The 15706-nt window shown below is 43.1% G+C and overlaps 1 protein-coding gene across 9 annotated transcripts in view; it reads left to right on the top strand.

Annotated features, from left to right (window-relative positions):
* LOC138829700 (endogenous retrovirus group K member 18 Env polyprotein-like) overlaps window positions 1-15692 on the top strand; it is a 48425-nt gene extending 32733 nt beyond the window's left edge. For 5 of the 9 annotated variants that reach the window (XM_070026176.1, XM_070026175.1, XM_070026174.1 and 2 more), the window contains 3 exons: window positions 2616-2700; window positions 6167-6387; window positions 7474-9427. In XM_070026176.1, the coding sequence (XP_069882277.1) occupies window positions 2633-2700; window positions 6167-6387; window positions 7474-7769 (585 nt within the window). In that variant the 5' untranslated portion in view covers window positions 2616-2632 and the 3' untranslated portion in view covers window positions 7770-9427. Of the gene's footprint in view, window positions 1-2615; window positions 2705-6166; window positions 9428-15505 lie in introns of those variants that run through there. The other 4 variants (XR_011372695.1, XR_011372696.1, XR_011372697.1 and 1 more) reach the window with 4 other exon arrangements.
* Window positions 15693-15706: the final 14 nt, after the last annotated feature.

The raw sequence follows: 15706 nt of genomic DNA, 5'->3' as shown, positions 1-15706 counted from the left end.
CATGGGTAGGACACTAAATTTCTTTACATTAAGGTCACCTGGGCCTTGGAGGGCTGCTGAGCCCTTCAATCAAATTTTGCCCCAAATTTAAAACTCCACTTCTGTGAGTGCTTGGGCAGATAGCTCTGGCTCTCTCTCTCTCCCTCTCTCCCTCTCTTCCTCTCTCCCTCTCCCTCTCCCTCTTTCCCTCTCCCTTGTAACTGAAGGTAAAAGTATGGATGAGTTTAAGTTTAAACTCCTCCTCCGTGCCTTTGCAGTTTCCCCTCCTCTGCAGTCTCCCCTGTGAGGCCCTCCCCTCTTTTGCGGCCTCCCCCACAAGGCACTCTCACTTCTGTGGCCTCCCCACAATGCACTCTCACTTCTGCGGCCTCCCAGTGAGGTACACCCCTTTTTGCAGCCTCTTCTGTGAGGCCCCCTCCCCTGAAGGACTTCATCTGTGAGGTCCCCACTGCTCTGCGGGACCCCTCCTCTGCCTTTGTAGTGGGGGTGGAAGCTGAAGCCCCAGTTTTGCCAGAAACAATGCATAAAGCATAAAGTGACTCCATTTAGGGTAGCATCTCTTACTCTTTTCCATGGTTTTCCATGGTCAGGACTGACTTTGTCCTGGCCATTGTCTCAACATCCATTCCTGGGATAGCTTGTCCCGGTTGGCATTTACAGTTTGGACTCAAGGCCTGGGCACTGTCCCTGAGTCCTTCTGTTCCAGGCTAATGCTCTACTACTTAGAGTCACAATGCCACTTTCAGCCTTTGGCTGGATAGTCCTGGTTCTGTGCTGATTAGTAGGGAGATGGAGTTTTAGAAGGATTTTTTTTTGTGTGCCCAGGATGGCTTTGAACTTTCTTACAAAAGCTCTTTTTATTTCCAGTTAAAGCAACAAGGAGATCAATGAAATGGAGGTTACCTATAACTTGTTCACAATTGACTAACAATTACTTGTCAGAGATTTTTAAAAGAAAGCCCAGTAGATGCTTTTAACCTGAGACTGATTGGCACTCTATGACCCACTGCCTCTGGGTAGCCTGCTTAAAGTGGCTTATAGACAACATTTAACCTATAACAAATGTACAGGCCTTTTCTTGGGCTACAGCAGCATAGCCTGTTTAACACCCTGGTTTATAAAAGCATTTTCTGTCTGGCAGAGGAATGCCTACCTATGTAGGCCTTTAGACAGATCTCAATAGGAACATAATCTCAGCTCTACAAGCTTTTCAACAGATGAATTTAACCAGCTCAAAAGTTACTGCCAATTAGGACTTTGAGGAGATACAGGGGTTTTGGGATTTACATTCTACAATCTTAGCTTTTATTACCCACTATCACAGATCTCTGGAAAGTTTTGCCCAGTTAGACCAACATGGGTGATAGGCATGTTTACAAACTTATCTTTCTATGACCTTCTGGCTTGATCAATTTTTTGGAGGACCAAGCTCAAGTAACTCAGGACCTGATACCACTTTTGTCATCCAAACATTTGTTTGTAATTGCCTCTGGATGTTTTAACATTGTCAGGGTCCCTGGAGTGCCTTTCTTATGTTGGGATAAATACATCTTTGGCACTTTCCTTGGTCAGTCGCTGGACTTGAACTCAGGGTTTGAGTGCTGTCCCTCAGCTCTCCAGCTCAGGACTAGCACTTGGCCACTTTAAACTCCAAAACAACTCAGCTTTGAGCACTCTGTTGGCAGATTAGAGATGACAATCTCACAGGGACTTTAGTCTGCCTGTGCCTGGACTGGCTTCAAACTGCAGATCAATGAGTTTTTTTTTTTTTTTTTTTTTTTTTTTACAAACAGTCACTTTTACTCCAATTAAAAGCAACAAAGATGGTCATTGGAAGTAGTTTTTTTTTTTTTTTTTTTTTTTTTTTGTCGGTCATGGGGCTTGAACTCTGGGCCTGGGCGCTGTCCCTCAGCTCTTCAGCTCAAGGCGAGCGCTCTACCACTTGAGCTACAGAGCCACTTCCGGTTTTCTGGTGGTTTATTGGAGATAGGAGTCTCACGGTCTTTCCTGCCCGGGCTGGCTTTGAACCGTGATCCTCAGATCTCAGCCTCCTGAGTAGCTAGGATTACAGGCGTGAGCCACCAGCGCCCGGCTGGAAGTAGTTTTATAAGCATGGTTTTACTTATTAAATTACATTTGACAAACTTGTCCTATCTTTTACTGTGGGCCTTCCGGCAACTGTTACAAAAAATTTTAGGGGCAAACTAGAATAATCCTATTTCTTTTTACTTTGAAATAAACCTTTAGGAAAATTTTATCTTTTAAACTTGTCTGGGAGGCCAGCCACTCCCCACAACTTCTCAAATTTTTGCAAGGGGGATGTCATTTTAAATCCTTTTTGTAAAGTTATTTTAATTTGCATTTAAATGCATCATTGAAACACTGGGCTGTATATTCTTTGCCTGTAGGCTGTCCTGTGGGCAGTGAATAGAAAGAGTGGCCATATTTTTTTTCTGCAGTCTTTGTTACCTTTAGGAATTTACCTCCAATTGTAAAATAGTATAGAAATCAATTTCTATCCTTTGCTCATACACCCCGTATGGTCTAACTTCTGGCGATGAACATTTACAGAACCAAATATCTAATGTGTCTTGTGTTTTACCCTTAATTAACAGGCTTTTGGTCATGTGAGATGAAGCAAGGCCAGAGTCTGAGAGAGACTGTGGCATCTCCCAACATGTATGGACTGTTGCACCTCCTGTTGGTAACCTGCAATATTTCTACATATACTGGTTAGAGACCTGGTTTACACTGGCTTTTGCAGGCTGGTGCCACTGGTTTAGGCAGCTGTGACTGGGCATAGTCACTCTGGTCCCTTGATCTTAATTGAAGTTGATCGGCACACAGGGGAGAAAACAGAGAATGAAACCCTTAGCTTTAGTTTACTAGCCATGGTCAGTGAACAATAGTTAACTCTTAGCATAAATGGACATAGGAATGACATAATTCACAGCAAACTTAGTTACCAATTTCATTTACTTTGTAAAGGACATTGTCTTTTTTAAGTCCTTTTCCAAGGTCTTTTAAAACTGCCTGTTTTTTCTTTGGCTTAGTCAGGTCACAAAGTTTTAAAGCAATTTAGATTAATTCACAGCTTCCATTGACAAAGATTTTTAGTAGGCAGAGTAACCTTGAAACCATAATCACTTACATATAGTCAAATAAGACACAGACAGACATGTTTGTGCACAGATTATAGAGCGTGCTTAGATTTTAAAATAGACTTTTAAAGTTTTGAAATTTTAGTGGAACTAATTTTCTAATTATGATGGAACCATGTGGTCATTTTAAAATACAAAACTTTGCCAACAAGAAACCTAGTGAACAGGAGGCAATAGGAACATACACTTGGCCTAGCATAATGGCACCACAGGACAGGGGAGGAGGAAGGGGTAGTACTAAGCTGAAGTACCAAGATGCCAATTTGGCACATCCACCACTTGCTCAATGCTAGAGAGAAGATTAATACACTTTTGGTAATATCCAAACTTGTTGGCCTTTATTTCAGGGAGTTTAGACTTAAACTCACCCATTTTCTATCTAATGAGTAGAAACAAGCAATTACTGGTTACATTCTTCCAGGGCTTAACCAAAGCGTTTAGCATATGAAATACTTGTGAAAGAGGTTACAAGCAGGTAATTTTGGCAAGAGGCAAAGTTTAAGGGGAGGGAGAGAGAGAGAGAGAGAGAGAGCTACTTGCTCAAGCACTCTCAGAAGTGGAGTTTTAAATGTGGGGCCAAATTTAATGATGGGGACTCAACAGCCCTCCAAGGCCAGGTGGCCTTAATGTAAAGAAATTTAGTGTCCTTCCCATGGTAAGTGACCTGAAGCCATGTGCCTAGAGTAGAGTGTCCTCTGCAGTGCAGGTTGGCTCCTAAATAGGTGGTGGCCCCACCAGTGGAGACTGTCCTTATGTTGGTCCAAGGTGGGTCCTTGGGCCATGGTAGGCCTCTAGTGGCTAATTCCAGCACTTGGCCAAGTTTTTGGTCAGATGGTGAGGGTGGGGCTCAGTTAGCCCAGAAAGGCTCAGGTGGCCTTACCACTGATATTGGAATCAGAAACCCTGACCTCAGACAAACTTGTCACTTACCCTGGAGTGGGAATTAATTAGTGGGGCTGGATGGGCTGGTAGAGCACTCAGTCAGGAGAAAGTTACCTTGATGGTCCTCTGGTGACTGGAGTGAAGGATCTCAGAATAGGTCCCAGGGCAGCTGTTTGAACTCCCTTCTGAAGTGCAGGGGGAGCAAATGCACTGGGGAACCTATCCCAGTATGGAGCCACCAGTGAAAGAGGATCAGACACATCCATCCTATGGGACCATGCAGAGGCAGGCAGGCAAAGGAGAAAGATTATTACAAGGTTTATTAGAGGAGCCATATTTCCCCCAAGAGGGAGCACATGACCTCCATCATCATCCTGGTAGCAGAAGTATCTGAGAGAAAAGGAAGTGAGGTAGATGGGAGTTCAGGTGGGTCTGGGTGGAGAGAGGGAGAGACCAGTTGTATGGAGGGAACTCCAGAAATGGGAGGGGGCCCAGATGAGGGTGGAGCTGAGGACCAAAGGTGAGCGATCTACAAACTGCAGTTCAAAGCCAGTCCAGGCAGAGAAAGATTATCATCTCTAACTAGCCAGCAGAGTGCCAAAAAAGCGGGCAGAGTTGCTTTGGAGTCCGAAGTGGCAAAGTGCAATCCTTGCACTGGAGAGCTGAAAAACAGCACTCAGGCACTAAGTTCAAGTCCAGTGACCAAGGGAAATGTCAAGGTTGCGTTTACCCTAACATAGAAAGAGGCACTCCTGGGACTTTGGCAATAATGTTTGGCTCTTCTAAAATTGATCAGAGCTGGAGGTCATGGCAAGCTACTTTATAAGCATGCATAACTGGGCAAGAACTTGTCAACCATTTGTAATAGTTGGCTGTAAAAGGCTGAGGTTGTGAATTGTGGGGAATAGCTTAAATCCAAACTGCTCTGTATGTGCTTAAAACCCTAATTGGCAGTAAATTCTGGGCTGACACTAAACAAATAAATTTGTTTAAGAATAAAATATGAAATTGTTAGGACCAGATCAAAAGTAAAGAGATAGGGTATTAATCAGAACAAGGAAGGAGAAAATTCAAATTTAACTGAGACAAATAAGTCCCAGGTAAGCAGAGAAACATTGGTATAAACACCAAAATAAAACAAAATTGTGGTCTGATAATTACTAAAAAGATCATTTATATCAGGATTTAGACCAAATGTTAAATTTTCAAAGATAAGGGCTTAAGTAGAGAGTTAAGCACCAGGAGCTACACTAAACATCTGTATTCCAAAGGATGGCCTGCCTGTCCCACCTAGGCTATTTGAGGAGCTAAACAATGCTTTCGCCCATTTGGGGAGGTAATGTTTTCCTAGGATTTCAAGGTAAGACTTGTCCCACCTCCAGGCCTTGAAGCTGGGTGCAATGCCCCCATCTCCAGCCTAGATACCAGGATGTCTACAGGCAGTTGTGTGGACTCAACCACCCTATTTGCCTTGATGCAATTTGTAATCACTAACTGTTAGGTCTGCTTTTATAACTTGTTTGTCAATTACAAAACTGCCACTGAACACCTACAAGTGGAACTTCTTATGGAGCTTACCTTTAAACATCCTAGACTATTTAAATCTTTTACAAACCAAAGTACTAAACAGGCTATGCTGCTATAGCCGCCCCCCAAAGGGTCCATACAGTTATGAAAAGTTAAAAAATTATGCCTAAACTCTAGTTTGGAATAAAATGTAATTAGTAAAAAGTTGTCACCTTGACAAACTACCCCACACCATATTCTAAAAGCCAGTGTACAATCAGAAAAATATTAGGGGAGTTTACTAAAGTTAGTCCCTAGGTAAAACTTCTTTAATGAACCTGTGTAGACTAATGCCAACTGTTTACACACCCATAAAACATTTAAGCTTCAATTATTAAAAAAACAAAAAAGGGGAATCCCCAAGGGAACTTTTGCCTTAACCTTATTTACTCTAAATTTTTAAAATTTCACTCAAAGTGATCCTTTCACTAAAGCTGAAAAGCATTTTATCCCTCTAGCACCACCTCACTATCTATTCCCATATGGTTTAAAAAATTTAATCAATGAAGAATAAGACTAATGCCCCATAAGTGAAAATAGCGTTTCTATCATTCCAGATGGATCTACTGGCAACATCTGGGTCCCTTTTTGACTCATCCGACCTCCAGAGAAGCAAAAACAACACAACACAACCCTGAGGAAGAACATCTAGTACGCAGATTTGCAGACCTAAGGTTGAAGTCTGGAGGAAGCCATCATCCTTATCTTAAGAAAACCAGCTTGACCCCAGCAACATGGGGTCAGAATAAGGTGTTGACACAAGACCGAAGCCACCCTGGTCAGTACAAAAACCCCTAGAATACCTGAATATCTGTTTTGGCCATGATTGCACTGCTTGTGAATACTTCTGCAGTGAGTAGTGAACATGCATATTGGGCCTATGTCACTCACCGACCATTGTTAAAATTAGTGGATTAGCTAGACCAAGGTCCGGTGGCGTATACAAATGACAGCATGTATTTTCCTCCACCATGGGATCATGCAGACCCTACTCATCCAGGTGAGGAAGGCATACCTTATATTATTTCCTTAGGATTTGAGTCTTTACCACTGTGTTTAGGGACATCACCTTGCTTACCAACCAGAAGACAGGTATGGGCATACATCTTGCCTGATGATAAAATCAACAATCATATGGGGCTATTCAGCACAATTTCCTTAAATTTTATTGGTAAGGATCATTCTTATACAAATAAGACTGGGCGACCACCTAACCTAGTATGCCAGGACATTAATTATTGAATTTTGTTTATGTTTCTATTCAGTGGTCTCAGTGTCAAAACCCTAGAGGAAAGATTATACAGCATAATGATAACATCTCATTTATAGATTGAGGTCCTCATGGATGTTTCATTGCCAATTATTCTGAAAAGCATGTTGGTGATTGGTATACTAATAATTCTTCTGATGGTGACGTCTATACAATGGAGTTATAAATCATGTAGAACCCATTGGCTTGCTCACCTGACATGATGGAGGCCTTGTGCCTCGTAGGCCACATATAAACTTCAGGGGACACTTAGGGCCTGAGCAGTGGCATTTATAAAACTTGCCACCCAATTTTATACAACTCAGAATTGGATTGGTCACTTTACTAGGGCCCATGAGGCAAATTATACATTTTACAGGAACCATTCTTTTACTGTACAGGGTTGTATTAAACTTTCCTATGTCCTAGCCCACAGGGACAGTGTCAATCAATGAGAACCCACGCAGCCTGGACTCTTTACATGCTTAAATCATACTATTTCTTTTAATATGCCTTCTCAGTCTCTCCTGATATTAAGATCTCGCTTAGGGGTCTGGGTGCCTGTTAACCTCACCCGACCTTGGCAGGAGAGCCCCACTGTTGGTTTGTTGACAGGAGTCTTCCAGCAACTGCTGAAGAGAACTAGGAGATTCCTGGGTCTGAGTGTAGCTGTGATCCTTGAAATGACTGCTATCACCATGACTGCTGCGACTGCCGGAGTGGCCCTGCATTCCTCCATCCAAACCAAGGACTTTGTAGAGAAGTGGCTGGACTGTCACCAGCTATGGACTCATCAGCACAATATTAAACAGGACATTGATTCCCGTCTGAACACCCTGCAACACACGGTGCAGTGGATGGGAGACCAGATAATTGATCTGCAGAAACAGCTAACCTTCAAGTGTGATTAGAGCTCAATAAACTGTGCATCACTCCTACTTGATTCAACACTTCTAACATTACTTGGCAGGGACTTCACTACCACCTGCCAGTCTTGCAAGGAAATTTGACTTGGGACATCCACTAGTTACAGCAGGAAGTCATTGAGACTTTCTTGGCACAACTCCCTGGGGTGGGATATGAAGGTCTGGCTGAGGGAATTGCATCTGTGCTAAACCAATTGGACCCTCGAACCTGGTGGCACAGTTTTACCCATAGTGTTTCTACAGGATTGATTGCATTATGTCTTGTCAAGATATTGCTGTCTACATTCCAAAATAGTTTCTGCAAATCCCTTCTGCAAAGGATCTCTTGCTTACGGTTGTACTTAAAAAACAAAAAAGGGGGGAGATGTCAGAGGCATCAACCGGCATAACCCCATCTGTTGCTGTTTCCACAACGGGATCTGGGAACACGATGTGTGGTATAGGCAAGAAGGGACTACACCATGTGGGTATAGACAAAATTTATTGGAACATCACATGCTTATATACAGCACACAAGCAGGAGAAGTAAATCTTCAGTCAGGGGCAGAGAGTTAAACAGTTTTATGGGAGCACAGACAATGAGAGTTTAAACAGAAAAAGCTAATCCTTGTCAACAAATGTGGAGCAGTTCCACTAAACAAGGTTGTAAAAGTAGGTAAAGCACAGGTGATTTACACATGGGGGGGGGGTCTCCAGGCATTGTTCTACGTGGTTAAGTAGATGAAGCACGAATGGTACTTTGAGCAAACCATTACCTGAGTCTTGCACCGGGGCAGAACCTTTGCCCAGCATGGAGGAAAGGGTGTCCCTTCCTCCCCGAGAAGAATTGGTAGTGGTCCTGTGGCTCAGGTGGTAGGGCACTTGCTTTCAGCTGAAGAGCTGAGGGACAGCGTCCAGGCCCAGAGTTCAAGCCCCACAACCAACAAAAATAAATAAATTGGAAGGAAGGGATGCATGTCTGTATCCACCCTCAGGGCACACAGGTGCTCAAATGGGGTTTTGCAGGCCTATGCCTCCAACACCCATATGAACCCCTCTCCTTCTGCTCCCACTCCAGCTCCCAGATCTTAGGCAGATTGGGTGGAAGGGGGCTGTGTCAGTCCTGGAGTTTTTCTCCACCTCTGGCTGTGCCTGAGCAGCTGCAGGAGCCCTGGCCCATGCTGCACGAGGCAGCAACAACTGCTGCAGTCGCTGCTGCAAGTTTGGCCATTTGGCTCCACTCCTGCCTGGTTGCCCTGACACTGGAGGAGTCTCGCTGGCTCCTTTGCTGTTTCACACTGCACCTCCAGCCTAGGGATGAGCCCAGGAAGCTCGGCGCTGGAGCCTTTGAGGCCTGAGGTCAGCCACTGGAGGGATTTGGAGGGGCTGCCCTGCCTGCAGGGTCTGGCCTGAGGAGCCTGTGCCCCAGTCATGGCTGCTTGCTGCTCAGAAGAAGCGGCGGTGGAGCTGGCCTGTAGCCGGCTTGCTTGCTCCCTCCGAGGCTCTTACAGTTGTGTTACTGGCAGAACAATATCCCAACTGCTCTAGTACTATTTTATTGTATTTTAAAAATAAAAGACTTCATGGGCCCCATAAGTGCTTTATGAAATATGACTGGCAGCCGCTATTTAAATAAATGTGAGAATTCAGGAGTTTTTCTTTTATCTTCCTAAGTGATTTTTTTTGTCTGTCTTGGGACTTGAACTCTTGGCCGGGGTACTGCTGTCCCTTAGCTCTTCAGCTAAAGGCTAGCACTCTACCACTTGAGCCACAGGACCACTTAGGTTTTCTGGTGGTTTATTGGAGATAAGAGTCTCATGGTCTTTCCTGCACTGGTTGGATTTGAATCTCGATCCTCAGATCTCAGCTTCCTGAGTGGCTAGGATTACAGGCAGGAGCCACTTGTGCCCAGCTCTAAGTGATCATTTTAAAGGCTAAGCATAATAGATCACTCCTGTAGTACCATCTACTTGGGAGGCATAGATTGAGAGGATTGCAATCCAAGATCAACCCAGGCAAAAAGTGAGATCTGATCACAATCATCAAGCTGGGCTGATTCCAATAATCTCAGCTAGATGGGAGGCTGGTCCTGGGATGGGAAGAAAACAGGATGCCCTAACTTAAAAACTAAAGTACAAAAAGGCCGTAGTGTGGATTAAGAGTTAAACACCTGCCTAAGCATGAAATCCTTTGTATAAACCCTAGTACTGAGAAAAGGAGGGAGGGAGGAAAGCAGGAAGGGATATAGGGGAGGGAGAGAGATGTTATTTCATTAATTTTACATTTTTCCTAACACCATTCATTTTGAGTTTCTTTTGCTCAAGACTAGCACTCTGCCACTCAAGCCTCAGTACCACTTCCAGCCTTTCTCTTTATGTGGTACTGAGGAACCAAACCCAGGACTTCATGTATGTGCTAGGCCAGCACTCTATTACTAAGCCACATTCCCAGTCCTTCTTTTATTTTGTAAGATGAGCTTTGGTTTTGTGTTCTTCTCTTGGCATGGAACTTAGGCTAGTCTCAACCTAACTTCTGACTCAGCCTCCTAAATTCAGAGATTGCAAACATAGATCACCATACTCAGCTCAGGATTCCTTTGAGAGAATCATCTTTTCAGAGACAGAGTTATTCTGTCTTCCTTGGATTGGATGGCCTTTTGCTTTTGGCATTGTGTTAATCCCATTTCTTGTCTTGATATATTTCTCCTTCTAGATCAATAGAAAATTTTCAGCTTCCCAACTTGAAGCCTATTGGTCTCATCCAATAATATCACAAAATTGGTGAATACCATTACCTGGCATCATGGGCATGCCAGCCAGCTAAAACTCAGCTATCAGATGGGCTTGGGCTTCAACAATGCAGGCATTTCTCTGCATAATCTGAAAACTGTCATAGATAATGTTGGTTTATTCCATCCTGTTTTCAGCTGCTTGCCATTCTGAGCTTTGTATGTTTTTGCTTTCTTTTATTTATTTATTTATTTATTTTTGAGTCATAGGCCTTGATCTCTGGGCTTGGCTTGGGTGATGTCCCTGAGCTTTTCAACTCAAGGCTAGCACTCTACGACTTGAGCCACAGAGCCACTTCTGGTTTTCTGGTGGTTTATTGGAGATAGGAGTCTCACGGACTTTCCTCCCTGGGCTGGCTTTGAACCACGATCCTCAGATCTCAGACTTCTAAGTAGCTAGGATTACAGGTGTGAGCCACCTGTACCCGGCCCTGACTGAATCTTGAAAAGAGAAGACAGGAATAGGTCAAGAGACACACATTATCAAAATGGGGATGGGAGGGATCGAGAGTCCTGACTGAGCAGTGGATCCATATAAAGTCTGATCAGACTTACTCCAAACATGAAGGAACATCTTCAGTCTGGATGTTGGATGCCTCTAAACATTGTCAGGGACATGAAAGGAGCAGGGTTGGGTTGAAGGTTTAGGGAGCACTGTGGGATGAAGTGTCATTAAAAACTCAGCTCTGGGGCTGGGAAGTTGGCTCAGTGGTAGAGCTCTTGCCTTGCATGCCTGAGTCCCGGGGGTTCGATTCTTCAGCACCATATAAGCAAAATGGAAAGCCGGAAGTGGCGCTTTGGCTCAAGTGGTAGAGCACTATCCTTGAGCTGAAGAGCTGAGGGACAGGGCACAGGCCCAGAGTTCAGGCCCCACAACCGGACCCTCCCCCCCAAAAATAAAACTCTCAGTTCTGACAGCACAGATCAAGTGTATGTCTTGGGAGTCCCCTGTTGTGCTGTGGCAATGCTCTTCCTGTGTATGTCTGCCTAGAGGGGGAGGTGTTTGCTCCTCATTTGTCATTAATTCTAGAGGACAGAGGAGCCCCATGAGTCCAGTAAACAGATGCTTTCTGGCAGCTTCTCACAGTGTTTCCTCCAGGCAGCACCATGCTCTTTACTTGCTCTGATGAGGCAGCTGCATATGGGTCTGCAGGAATTTCTTGTCAAGAAATTAGAGAGTCATTCATTCATTACTCTATAACAAAGAGTGGCAATGCCTAACTATAGGTTGCTTTGTTATTCCAATGTGTGTGCTACTGGCACTGGCTTGTCTCTTCAGTCTGCACAGGCTCAGGACAATACTATAGTCAGCTCGGACACACCAGCTTACACCCAGTCACTACTCAGAATGTGATGTCAAAGCTACTCCTGGTAATAGATGACAAGGCTGTTTAAATCAGAATAAGATCACAGCAGAATGCACTACGATATCTTTTTGCTCCTCTGATTTTACAGCTTCTAAGCTAGTGTTTCCTGGCTTCCTATCCTTGTGGCGTAGTATGAGAGCCATCTAGGTTGTTGCAATGCATCAGCCAGGAGAAGGGTGTCTATAGTCAGAGAATGACACAAAAAATAGCATCTGTGGTGAGGTTAGACTTGGTGTTGGATTATAATTAAGCTAGTTCTGCAAAGCTGGGAAGCATGGAAATGGACTGCCATTGTGAAATGGACATGGGATAATTTAGGAGACAACAAGGATCTGAGTAGCTCTCACCTGTAATCCTAGCTACTCAGGATGCTGTGATCTGAGTACTGAGGTTCAGAGACAACCTAGGCACAAATATCAGATAGTTTCTTTCTTCCAATTAACTAGCAAAAATGAACTAGAGCTGTGGCTGAAGTACTAGCCATAAGAAAAAGAGCTAAGGGTCAGCACTGAACACATGCTAGCATGAAAAAAATGAGAAAGACATAAGAAGGGAAATTACAAGAAACTTACTGTGAACAATTAGACCTCTAATTATCTTTCTTTTTATTAGCAAGTATTGGTTGTACAAGAAGGAGGTTGTGACGTTCCCATACATGGATACAATGTATCACAGTCATACCCACTCCATCACCTACCCAGTCTTATTTCCAGTTAACACTAAAAAGCCAGAAGCAGTGAGGTAGCTCAAGTGGAAGAGTCCCAGCCTTGAGCAAAAATCTGAAGTGACATTACCAGGTCCTGAGTTGAAGCCCTAGTACAAGGACCACCACACCCAACAAAAATAAAATATTCCATGGGAATGAATGTAGATCTTGTAACATACAACTACAGAAAATAGTAATGTCTGGCATTGAGCTCCCTTAAATTATAAATAACATGAGGAAACAAAGGTCCAAAGTCTTTTTGAATAGCATTTTATTTTCTGAGGATAACAGAATAACAAGACATTGTTATTGTCTGTTCTGTCACATGGTGTTAGATATAAGTATGAGATACTCTGCAGGAAGAACCTCTGTGCAACTTCTGAGGAAACAGAAGTTGGCTGTTCTTTTAAGGGTGAAGGAAATACTTTGTATCTTTTGATGGCGGTGAATCTATGGGAAATCATCAACCTATTAAAAAAACTAGATATAGTTATAGAATTATATCATCTTATATTAAGAAAGGTCATTAAAGGCACTTTAAAACTAAACAAAGAGGGGCTGGGAAGGTGTCTGAATGGTAGAGTGCTTGCCTCACATGCATGAGGCCCTGGGTTCAATTCCTCAGAACCACATAAGCAGAAAAGCAGAAAGTGGTACTGTGGCTCAAGTGGTAGAGCACTAGCCTTGAGCTGAAAAGCTGAGGGACAGCTCCCAGGCCCTTTGTTCAGACCCCATGGCCAACAAAATACATACATACATACATACTTACATAAACTAAGAATAAGAACTTTAAGAGCGTAAACTAATAGAAATGGAATATAACTTAAATAGCAATCTACAAATTTATACTGTTAAATTCATTGAGTACTTAAACAAATGGGGAAATTCAATTCTTTCCCATAATAGATTGTTAACTGAAGAATATAATTTGAGTGAGGGAATTTTGTGTAGATGCCTATTACATATCATCTAATAGAAATGCCATGTAAGCCAGAACACAGAAGCCTCCCACAGGACATAGTGCTGTCTGAAAATGAACTCATGGAAAAATGGTACAAAACCTCGTTCAGAAGTCATACTAAAATTTTTCTGTGTATATGCTGATCCTGGGGTTAGAACTGAGGGCTTGGGTGCTGTCTTTGAGCTAATTTTGCTCAAGACTAGTGCTGTGCCACTTGAGTCACAGCACCACTTCCAGGAGTGTTTTAGTAGTTTTTTGGAGATGAGTCTCATGGACTTTCTTTCATGGGCTGGCTTCAAACATTGGTCTTCAGATCTCCACCTCCTGAGCAGCTAAGGCTATAGGCATGATCCAGCAGTGCTGGGCTCCAAACTGACAATTTTCTCTCAAGAAATATCACTTCACACTGAAATAGTGAATCCAAATAGCTCATAATGGAACAAGGAATAATATTTCCACAGCAACCTATAGTGGATCTATTCGCATATACTGTGACAGATACCAAATGTTCCCAAATCAAATCTACCCTAACCATTTTTCTCTCATAGACCCTTCTTAAAGCAATTTCAGCAGGTTTTGTTAGTTTGTTTTGTGCTTATTCTAGGTCTTGAACTCGGGGCTTGAGTACCATATCTATGCTCCTTTTGCTTAATCTTAGCATGCTACCACATGAGCTACAACCCATTTCCTTTCTTTTGGTAGTTTTTTTTTTTTTTTTTTTTTTTGTCGGTCGTGGGGCTTGAACTCTGGGCCTGGGCGCTGTCCCTCAGCTCTTCAGCTCAAGGCGAGCGCTCTACCACTTGAGCTACAGCGCCACTTCCGGTTTTCTGGTGGTTTTTATTGGAGATAGGAGTCTCACGGTCTCTCCTGCCCGGGCTGGCTTTGAACCGCGATCCTCAGATCTCAGCCTCCTGAGTAGCTAGGATTACAGGCGTGAGCCACCAGCGCCCGGCCTTTTGGTAGTTTTTTGGAGATAAGACTCACTGATTTTTCCTGCTTACAACCTTCTGAATAGATAGGATTAAAGTTGTGAGCCACTTTCCCCCACCTTCATTGTTTACTTTTGTAGGAGCACATAAAGTACTTCCACCACATTTGTCCATTTGCCCTTCCCTTCACAATGCTACCCCCACCAAAAACCTTATAATAGATTTCTTAATCCTTTGATTAAAGTAAACTAAGCAAAGAGACAATTAAAAATGATATGCTATGTCTTAGGTTGCCTTGATCTTAGCAGAGTATCACTTCAAGTTAAAACTGATTAACAAAAATTGAAGAAAAATACCGAGGAGACTCAAAATTGAACAAAGTAAATCCTAATCTTCAAGTTTCAGGTCTCCAAGTAAAAGGAAAGCAGAAACTGTTGTTGGGAGTTCCAGGTAACCAGTGAGGCTTGATAGTCAAAAGTGATGTGTGATCCTGAAGTCTGAGGGGAGGATGAGCAGTACTAATGTATAAGTGTTTAAAATCCCTCACTTCAATGGTTATGCTGGGGTGAAGTTGAGAATGTCCTTGTTCAAGGTTTTGGGTATCATCATATTTATGACTTCATGAAATCCCATAACATCATGATGCCTCTTCCTGAAAATTCATTGAGTAATCCTAGCTACTCAGAAGGCTGAGATCTGAGCATCATGGTTTAGTTATCTCCAATTAATCACCAAAAAGATGGAAGTGGAACTGCAGCTCAAGTGGAAAATCACTAACCTTGAGGGGGAAAAAAAGCAAACAAGAACAGATTCTAAGCCCTGAGTTCAAGTCCTAGCAGTGGGGATGGGGAGAGTTTGATTGAGAAGGAAGACAAAAGACAGTCAAAGCCAAGAGTAAAGTAGGCCCTAAAAGTTCAGAGATTACAACCTAGAATGCCTTTAACCAAGGATGCTTGTCTTAGTTGGGTTTTTCTTATTGTGATTTTTATAGGCAAACAGCATTGAATTGGAGAAAAAATAGCTTTCTCAACCTAAACCAAATATCAAAATGAAGAAAAAGTCTATCTTGTGCAAGCCTATAAAGCAGGAGTTACTGGAGGGGAATGAAGAAAGCCTAAAGAAGAGCTCAGCATCCCAGAGAATGGTGTGTCAGACCAGGAAAGCAAAGAGGAGGACCAGGAGCCAGAATCAT

Source organism: Dipodomys merriami, unplaced genomic scaffold, assembly GCF_024711535.1.
Source record: "Dipodomys merriami isolate MVZ:Mamm:240054 unplaced genomic scaffold, mDipMer1.0.p SCAF_1750, whole genome shotgun sequence".
NCBI lineage: Eukaryota > Metazoa > Chordata > Mammalia > Rodentia > Heteromyidae > Dipodomys > Dipodomys merriami.
Note: the sequence above shows the minus strand (reverse complement) of the source record. Positions and strands in the feature narration are given on the sequence as shown.